The 10,698-nt window shown below is 37.4% G+C and overlaps 1 protein-coding gene across 1 annotated transcript; it reads right to left on the bottom strand.

The window, feature by feature from the left end:
- Positions 1–944: 944 nt before the first annotated feature.
- Positions 945–10,655, bottom strand: LOC103510733 (segment polarity protein dishevelled homolog DVL-3-like). The gene is made up of 7 exons (XM_026824712.1): positions 10,428–10,655; positions 9,443–9,512; positions 9,001–9,041; positions 5,150–5,256; positions 2,649–2,825; positions 1,753–2,151; positions 945–1,006 (listed from the first exon to the last, which is right to left on the bottom strand). Exons 1-7 carry the CDS (start codon positions 10,586–10,588, stop codon positions 945–947), a joined length of 1,017 nt encoding a protein of 338 aa, XP_026680513.1. The 5' UTR covers positions 10,589–10,655.
- Between the last annotated feature and the right edge of the window lie 43 nt (positions 10,656–10,698).

Here is a 10,698-nt window from a genome sequence, read left to right as displayed (position 1 = left end):
CCCCTCTACATGTTTGTCTAACCAATCCACTACATCAGCACCTGAGGGAATGGTTGGGTGGAAGAGAGAGACGTTAGAAACACAATAAGAGAACAGTAGGCAAATGTTCATGACTAAAAATTGGCATTTTTCGCAATAAAAATAGACAAATGGCAAAAAAAAGTTTTGTTTGTTTGTAATATTAGACACTTTAACACTACGGACAGTAGGCCGTTCGTGCCGATACCATTAAGTTATATTAGGTTGTACAAGTGGCTTTGAAATATATAGGAAAAGTTTGTTTTGCCATCCAAGGCTAAGTTTCTGTCGGCCTATAACAGAAGTGATATCAGAATTTCATTAGTGAATTCCCAGAAATTCAGGGTTCGCAGGAATAAATAAATAAAAAATAGACAAAATGAAAAAAAAAAAAAAAAAAGAAAAAGTTTTGTTTGTTTGTAATATTAGACACTTTAACACTACGGACAGTAGGCCGTTCGCGCCGATACCACTAAGTTATATTAGGTTGTACAAGTGACTTTGAAATATATAGGAAAAGTTTGTTTTGCCATCCAAGGCTAAGTTTCTGTCGGCCTATACTTAACAGAAGTGATATCAGAATTTCATTTGTGAATTCCTAGAAATTCAGGGTTCGCAGGAATAAATAAATGACAAATATTTAAACTCATTAGCACATTGAATACTAACAAAGGTAAGTTGGTAAATGTCTACTTCCTAGATTCTTCTGTAAGTACTTGGGTCCTTTCGGACTTTATTAAGCAAAAGGTAGGTAAGTAAGTTAGAGCTAACAGAAGAAACTAAGGCCTGTCTCTTTCATACTTATAAACTCTTACCTACTCATCTAGGGAATTACAACTCTTATCTCATTGATTGAATGAGAAGGTTTTGTCTCATTATTCAGATCATCACAATATTGAAACAGTGGGACTAGCAGAACCTCTAATTCAAAAAAGTTCTATAGTGGCCATGTCAGTGTTGATGGTAAGACTAAGCTCTTCAAACGCTTCTGAAATGAGACAAATACATAAATTATGGTATTTTTTTTATTACGAAGTATTTTAATTGCTATTATTTCAACACTTTAACAAGTGTCACTATTGTCACGAAATCACTTTGTATAGGTACTTTCATAGCACAGAATTAGGAGATGGATGTATTGAAAAAGGACCGCCTGCAGTGGTGAATACTGTTTACATTTTAAGTAAAGCAACGTGAGTTCTGCTTCTGAATGTCCATATCAACATCAGTAAAAACTAAAAATCAACACAATGGTCAAAAACGAAGGCAGTTTCTTTCAAAAATATCCGTTGAATTCTTGCTTCTTTTTTGATGGTTGATTTTTATAATCGAAAGTAACAATAGCACACACTACTTACTCTCTGTTTCGGCTATACTGGAAGTCAATGACGAGCTGGTACTAGTCAGAGTGTTGCTATTATTTCAACACTTTAACAAGTGTCACTATTGTCACGAAATCACTTTGTATAGGTACTTTCATAGCACAGAATTAGGAGATGAGTGTATTGAAAAGGGACCGCCTGCAGTGCTGAATACTGATTACATTTTAAGTAAAGCAACGTGAGTTCTGCTTCTGAATGTCCATATCAACACCAGTAAAAATTAAAAATTAACACAATGGTCAAAAACGAAGGCAGTTTCTTCCAAAAATATCCGTTGAATTCTTGCTTCTTTTGCTTCTTTTTTGATTGTTGATTTTTATAATCGAAAATAACAATAGCACACACTACTTACTCTCTGTCTCGGCTATACTGGAAGTCAATGACGAGCTGGTACTAGTCAGAGTACTAACAGAAGGGGGTCTCAGCGGGAACCCGTCCCCCCTAATGGCAGCTGTGTGCGCAACCCACGCCCCGGGGTCAATAGGCCTCACTGGTTCTGTACGAGGGATTGTAAAGTACCCTTTCGGGTTGGGGTCCCAACATTTGGCTACGACAAGTTTGATAGGGCCCGGTTTTTGGACGACTTCCCGTAATACTCGTACTGCCTCGTCATTGGACATGTTCTCAAAGTTGATGTCGTTCACTTGTAGAATCATATCGCCGGGTTCTATTCGTCCGTCCAGTGCTACAGCACCCCCCTTCATTATAGAACCCACGTAGATACCCCCGTCACCACCCTTGTTACTTTGACCTGCACAGGGAGAAACAGAGAAAACAAAATACATAAAATAATAAATCTTCAAGACATAGGTACGTTTTTATTAGAAGAACCCTTAAAAACTTTCAAATCCAGCCTAATTCACTTGAAGGGTAGCGGCGAATGCCTAGCCTTGTAAGGGGTAGGTCACAGGTTCGATTCCTGTCCGGGGCGAACTTTATTCTCAACAAACAAGGTTCCTTATCCGAACGACTGGCTTTCTCTTATCCTTTCCTCTCTTCGATTTCGGGAATATACTTAAGACCTCCGTTGTTATAGTTCCCTCTATCAAGTGTAATGGGTCCTTTTCTGACTAAACAGAGGTAAAACTCTTGAAAATAATAGTTTGTAATGGGTCCTTTTCTGACTAAACAGAGATAAAACTCTCGAAAATAATAGTTTGTAATGAGTCCTTTTCCTCTACTGTAACGGGTCCCTTTTTGACTAAAGAGACGAAAAACTATTAAAAAGAAAATAGTAAAAATACTCACCCACGATGGAGATGCCGAGAAAGTTGACCGTGTCCATGTTGAGAGTAACGGTGATGATATTGAGGGACATGGAGGAGTCAGTGATGGAAGAGAAGGAAGAAGTACGGGACAAGGCGGGAGGTCTGTGTCTTCGACGGCGCTGGGGTCTCCTCCTTCGGGACATTATACTGCTAGAGTCTAGAAAACAAATTTCAATAGATCAGTTGTCGGTGATGATATTGAGGGACATGGAGGAGTCAGTGATGGAAGAGAAGGAAGAAGTACGGGACAAGGCGGGAGGTCTGTGTCTTCGACGACGCTGGGGTCTCCTCCTTCGGGACATTATACTGCTAGAGTCTGGAAAACAAATTTCAATTGATCAACAAATGAGTTCAATCGGACCCAACATCTATTGAGAAAATCTCCTTTCTGTGTTGAACATTTCTGAATAACCAACCTCAGTGGTGTAGCGTTTAGCACGCGGTGGGCTTTGAATATGGAGGATGGTGGTTCGAGTCCAAATCAAGGCATGAAATTTAGCGTAGTGTATTCAGCGGGAACGACATTTGTGTTGAGCACAACTGCTTCACACAATTAAAATTCCACAATTTCTGATAAATTTTTGAAAAGTCGGAGAAACCGTTTGACAGTTATGTTGAAAGAAAGGGAAAGACTTTTACAAAATCGTCGAGTTAAAACATGGGACTCACTTGGTTCATTGAAAAAGAAAATCTGAACAAAGGAAATCATTCAAGAAGAAATGTCGAAAATATTTTAGTTTTTTTTATTTTCATTCTCTCTTTCTTCACCCTAGTATTATTGCGGTCAATATCTTTGATGTTTATCATTCAGAGATTTCCTTTGTTTATATCTAAAATGTTTGTGTCAAGACCAAGCATGACGAATAAAAGACTGTCTGGCTGTGGAACTATAACTATGAACATAATATTTGGGACAAGGATTCATGCCAGACACAATAATTAAAATTCTTTTAACCTTAGGATCAACACCGAGATGTGAAGAAAATCTCCTTTCTGTGTTGAACATTTCTGAATAACCAACCTCAGTGGTGTAGCGTTTAGCACGCGGTGGGCTTTGAATATGGAGGTTGGTGGTTCGAGTCCAAGTCAAGTCATGAAATTTAGCGTAGTGTATTCAGCGGGAACGACATTTGTGTTGAGCATAACTGCCTCACGCAATTAAAATTCCTCAATTTCTGATAAATTTTTGAGAAGTCGGAGAAACCGTTTGACAGTTATGGTGAAAGAAAGGGAAAGACTTTTACAAAATCGTCGAGTTAAAACATGGGACTCACTTCGTTCATTGAAAAAGAAAATCTGAACAAAGGAAATCATTCAAGAAGAAATGTCGAAAATATTACTTAGTTTTTGAAAATGGAATTTTCTGTCTTTCTTTCTTCACCCTAGTATTATTGTGGTCAATATCTTTGATGTTTATCATTCAGAGCTTTCCTTTGTTCACATCTAAAATATTTGTGTCAAGACCAAGCATGACGAATAAAAGACTGTCTGGCTGTGGAACTATAACTATGAACATAATATTTAAGACAAGGATTCATGCCAGACACAATAATTAAAATTCTTTTAACCTTAGGATCAACACCGAGATGTGCCTCCTCTTTGTTTACAATGAGATTTCATACAATACAAACTACATACCTACTCTCTTTCGCGAAATAATAGGCTGCACAGTTTACAATCGTTTGGATAGGTGGTTGACATGATTCTACTTAACATTTCGCAGAAATCGAGTATGAATAAAAAGATACAGTATCAACAAAGGTTGATCGCCCGAAATTATTCAATGTCTACCTATACAGCATCTAGTCAATAAGTTAATCTATTATCTACACAGTTTAGTAAAACACATACAAGTAGTTTAACATGGGCAGAACCTAACACACACAGGGAGCAAGGCAATATAACACAAGCAAACTATTCACTTCTTTAGCAAGGTTCACACGTGACAGAAGTTGAACGTGGTTGGTATCTGGACGGGTGACCATCCGGGCAACCCAACCCCTGTGTGTTGTTCCAAGAACGAACCTTAGCTAAGCTAGTCTTAATTTAAGAGAGTTCATTATCCGGACATTTTTTTTTTCTTTTTTTTTAAGAACTAAAACAAGGTCCTATACCCCAGTTGTAGGCCACTATTACTTTTGCGATCGATTTCTCATACAATATTGAGGATGAAATTTCCAACCTATTGAACCCACGCTCTCCTGATTAACAGACGAGCGTTTAAACCACTATACCCTAGAGCAGCGGTTCTCAAACTTTACTATATTTTATGTGATCTTCGCGGGGGTTGCGAAGACCCCAGTTTGGGAATCACTGCCCTAGAGGCAGATCAAGAATAAATGTCAGAAATGAGGGCCTCTGTTAATACTTGGGACTTTGAACCAAGTTTTTTATTTATGATCACATAATGACTCCACAGAATGACATAAATACAGAGAAGCTTCAAAACTTACCTCTCCCTAGCTCCCGGCCCGTACATACTATTGAGTTGATACTGAAGCATAGGATCTATACATTGAGGAGGAAGGCCTAGGGCAGCTCTGTGCAGTTGTACAGGGGAGAAGCCACCATGCGGTCGTGCGTATTCACTGTAGACAGAAGAAAGAAATATTAGGCAAACCTTCGAATTTTCTGATATAATTTCAAATTGTCATCCAAAATATAGAAGTCTACCAAGTTCCAACTCAATCAACAAAGTAAAAGTGACACAAAACCTCACTACAAGATTTGACCCATATATACAGAGGCCTCAAGTGAAATAAAAGCATGTAAAAATAAGGCAGATTACTTGACTATTTTTCTTTCAGTTTGCCTGTCTCACAATAACTTTCGAAGATTTTGTTCAATGTTGATTAAATTCGAAGCGATTAACACATAAAGACAATTGTGAGCCACATTTGGCCTCTGGGACTCCTCCATGTCCCTCAATATCATCACCGTTACTCTCAACATGGACACGGTCAACTTTCTCGGCATCTCCATCGTGGGTGAGTATTATTACTATTTTCTTTTTAAGGCTAGGCATTTGCCGCTACCCTTCAAGCGAATTAGGCTGGATTTGAAAGTTTTTAAGGGTTCTTCTAATAAAAACGTACCTATGTCTTGAAGATTTATTGTTTTATGTATTTTGTTTTCTCTGTTTCTCCCTGTGCAGGTCAAAGTAACAAGGGTGGTGACGGGGGTATCTACGTGGGTTCTATAATGAAGGGGGGTGCTGTAGCACTGGACGGACGAATAGAACCCGGCGATATGATTCTACAAGTGAACGACATCAACTTTGAGAACATGTCCAATGACGAGGCAGTACGAGTATTACGGGAAGTCGTCCAAAAACCGGGCCCTATCAAACTTGTCGTAGCCAAATGTTGGGACCCCAACCCGAAAGGGTACTTTACAATCCCTCGTACAGAACCAGTGAGGCCTATTGACCCCGGAGCGTGGGTTGCGCACACAGCAGCCATTAGGGGGGACGGGTTCCCATTCTTGCGTGTGAACCCTACTTTAAATCGTCATAAAAAAGGAACTGTACACATGATTAGGTATTAGAGGAGAGGATAGCATACTGTGGAAACTTGGGTGGTAGATGCCTGGTCCACAGACTACAGTTTTTCTTCGAATCAGATCGAAGGATAAATTGCAGTTTTCGTCGGGTCGGGACACACAGTACAGAAATTATTCACACTTCCACTCTTTCATTCATTACTTAGTGGACGTTTTTCATCCACATCAAAAAGTCCAAAGTGACTTAGGGGTTAGTGCTCAGATCTACTTAAATAAAATACCTACTGACATTTTTGAGGGCAACAATTAGACAGTTTGTTGGAAGGACCTTATTTATTTTACTTAGGTTATTTATGTCAATGGATTTGAGACGCATGCGCACTGAGCGAAGCTGTCAGCTGTTTGGAAAGTTGATGTACATAAAACGCCTGCATAATAAACAACCCATGTGATCATGGTATAAAGAATACCATGTGATTATGCAATACGCTATTAATTTTTATCAAGAAATACAGGGTGGTTTGCATTTACTGCATGTTGGGGAGGAGGAAAAGATTGATGGGGCTTGACCCTAGGGTAAATTTCAGGTATGTAGGTACTTTTATCTTGCTGTAAAATATCCAGATATCCGCTGTAAATGGAAGTCCCTAGAGCCCAAGAACTTACAGCTAAAGTAAAAACAAAGTTCTTGATAAATAGATTAAATTAATGTAGTTGATTATTTTTTTTAATTACTTTTCTTTATGTACAAAAGAACACAGGATTTGAAAGAATGAAAATATTATATCCTAGTAAAATATAAAACTATGAATATTCTTTAGAAAAAAAATTACATTGCTTCGAAATGTACAATGAAATACACGGGATTAATAAGCACCTCTTTGAGTGGAAACCTACTCTATAGTATGCAGTAGTCAAGAGTATTGACTCTTAAACCAAAGTTTGCAGGTTCGATATTTTCGGTGATACATGGGAATAATCTTTTTGTTCAGCAAAGGAAAATGCCACTACTATGTGCCAAGTTGAGCTTACTTGGGTGATGTTTCAAAGTCATAGAGCAGGAAAAATGAGGACCAACGAAGTTTTTCTTTTTCTTCTACGACTTCTAGATCCCAAGATAAATCTATTTAAAAAATACCGGTAAATCGTGAACATTGACGTCACGGCATACGCTTCCGTAGGCGATGACGTCACATCAAATGTCCCGAGCAAAGCTCCCTCGTTGAGAGCCCTCATCTGGACTTGACCGCGTCCTGGCTGCGCGCTCTGCGCAACCCAGCACGTTAATACACCTCTGCTCTCGCATTAATGTGTTTGTGCGCATACGTTTCTGCGCAGTTCTTTCTGCTCCTCCGCTAGCACGCTTGCATAGTGGCGCTACCTAACGGAAGAAAAAAACAACTGCGTAAAGTCTGACGTCACACATATTTGAACTCTTTCATTAGAACGGAAAAAAAATTGAATTTTCGACCTTTTACAGTTACTTTTTCGGAGTTTTGACCTCAGATTTGGATTTTTCCCAACTTTTTACATAGGAATCCACCATTTATTTATATTTTTTACCCATTTGCAACTGCTCCATTAATCAACAAATGAGTTCAATCGGACCCAACATCTAGTTGGCCAGCACCTGAGAGCTATGTCTAACTGATGAGTTCCAATAAGAACGAAACGCGTCTTAGGCTGCTCCCAGGTGTTGGCTAAAAAAATAATGAAAAAAGCAGAGTTGTCCAAGTTTTTGTTCGTTCTCGGAACGGCTAGATTACTCCTATCCCATCTTCCTTCTTTTTTCGCTTTCGGGACGATAAGACCTTACCAGTTACAATTTCCTCTACTTGAAACCTCTTGAAAAAAACTGACCATCGAAAATTTTGACTGAATTATGTACAAAAGAACACAGGATTTGAAAGAATGAAAATATTATATCCTAGTAAAATATAAAACTATGAATATTCTTTAGAAAAAAAAATTACATTGCTTCGAAATGTACAATGAAATACACGGGAGTAATAAGCACCTCTTTGAGTGGAAAACTACTCTATTATGCAGTAGTCAAGAGTATTGACTCTTAACCCAAAGTTTGCAGGTTCGATATTTTCGGTGATACAAGGGAATAATCTTTTTTTTTTCAGCAAAGGAAAATGTCACTACTATGTGCCAAGTTGATTAAGAGTGTTTAGTTTATTCTGAAAAGCAATAAATTTAATGAATTTAGAACAGAGTTGTGATAGTGATTTCTACAGAGGTGCTTACACTTTAGAGATCAATTATATATATTCTATCAAGCTATTTACTCTTATAATACAAGTTTATCTGGTACATTGTGCCTCTACATAATCTTTCTACAGCCTACACTTGAGATAGATTTTATGCACGTAAAATCCGGGACCACACTAATCAATCTTTCAATAGCTTTCCAACATTTTGACCCATGAAATTTCAAAGAACAATTTCTTCTTTCTAAATTGTACAAATTCAAACAAAATCTACAGTGGTTCCGGGTTTAAAGTACTTCAGCCATACCGGCTGCTCCTCTTTCACCTAAGCAAAAAACAAAGGCGTTGTTTGAATGACCAGAATGAATGGGTCACACTTTACAAAATTCAAATTCCAAGTAGCTCTATGCACAGTTAATACAGATTATATGACGGTACTTAGAAATTGAGGTAAAAAAAATCACACACGAAAAAGAGAAAATGAAGCAAATTGGTTTTTCTACAAAAAACACAAGACGAGAAACAATCGAAAAAATTCACAGAAAAAAAATCTTGTTAAATTTACCTATCGTATAAAAATAACTTTTAAACAAATACTATAAAACCCGTAGGTACTGTCGTCTTTCAGATACATTGCTACCCTCTGCTGACACCAACTGAAAACGGAAACAAGAAATGTGTTAAGTACCTACCTAAGCACAGATTATTACTAGCAGTTCTGTGAACTGTAAACCTCACTTTTTTGTTTAAACTGAGACTTTAAAAGAACCCATCTCATTTCATTATTTTTCTTTCATTCATTACTTAGTGGACGTTTTTCATCCACATCAAAAAGTCCAAAGTGACTTAGGGGTTAGTGCTCAGATCTACTTAAATACCTACTGACGTTTTTGAGGGCAACAATTAGATGTCAAATATTGGGTACCCTTACAGCCAAATCATTTTCAAAGCTAAAGAATTCCTTGCAAAAAATGCAGAAAAGTCAGCATGAACTTGAATAGATATAACAACTTGAATAGATATAACGATTAGTTTAAATATGTGTTGTATAACTTACCCATGATACAACTCTTCCATTGAAACAAGGCAGGTGTGCATCATCTTCAATAATTTCTTCTTTGACCACTCTGAAACAACACAAATATTTAAACTCATTAGCACATTGAATACTAACAAAGGTAAGTTGGTAAATGTCTACTTCCTAGATTCTTCTGTAAGTACTTGGTTCCTTTCGGACTTTATTAAGCAAAAGGTAGGGAAGTAAGTTAGAGCTAACAGAAGAAACTAAGGCCTGTCTCTTTCATACTTATTTAAACTCTTACCTACTCATCTAGGGATTTACAACTCTTATCTCATTGATTGAATGAGAAGGTTTTGTCTCATTATTCAGATCATCACAATATTGAAACAGTGAGACTAGCAGAACCTCTAATTCAAAAAAGTTCTTCAGTTCTGTATCTCGACCAACTTTAGAACTGGCAAGATTATATTAGGTAACAATCAATCATGAGAAATGGATATTATTTTATTATTCCAGTTTATAATATGAGGATGACATAGTTTACAGACTACAATACTAACAGAACTCCACAAGACATTAATCAACTTGAGGAAGTTTTGACTTTGGTGGGAACTAAGAACTTTCTGGTATGAGAAACCTAGATGAGTGATTGCTAAACAGGTAGATACATCTGTGTGATAAATCTTGTAATCTTGACATAAATATGGCTTGGGGAAAAAGGAGATTCTAAAGCAAAGTCTTCCTGGAGAGAAAAGACTCTGACTCCACAAGACATTAATCAACTTGAGGAAGTTTTGACTTTGGTGGGAACTAAGAACTTTCTGGTATGAGAAACCTAGATGAGTGATTACTAAATAGGTAGATACATCTGTGTGATAAATCTTGTAATCTTGACATAAATATGGCTTGGGAAAGAGGAGATTCTAAAGCAAAGTGTTCCTGGAGAGAAAATACTCTAATAGATGGAAAATTCCAATAAGAAATCTCTCTGGTTTGTGAGAAATACATTCCTAGGACCTACCCAAAATCATCGTCCATAGACTTGAAGAAGAACTTGAAGTTGGGCCGGTTCAAGACATTTTTGAAGTCGGCCAGAGTAACTTTGTCCGGGGAAACTGGTAATTTGACCAAATAGGGTGTTTCTTCATCGTCTATGTGATAAATTACTTTGGTTTCCTCCATAATTCACTTGAAAATCACATTAAATTTAATTTTCCATCACCAAAAAACACACAAAAATATGTCCGTATGCGATTTCTGAACAATAATAAGAAACTGCGCATGCGTGAATT

The sequence above is a fragment of the Diaphorina citri genome, unplaced genomic scaffold (genome assembly GCF_000475195.1).
Source record: "Diaphorina citri unplaced genomic scaffold, Diaci psyllid genome assembly version 1.1 scaffold637, whole genome shotgun sequence".
Taxonomy (NCBI): Eukaryota; Metazoa; Arthropoda; class Insecta; order Hemiptera; family Psyllidae; genus Diaphorina; species Diaphorina citri.
The sequence above is the reverse complement of the archived record's forward strand: the minus strand, read 5'-3'. Positions and strand labels throughout refer to the sequence as shown.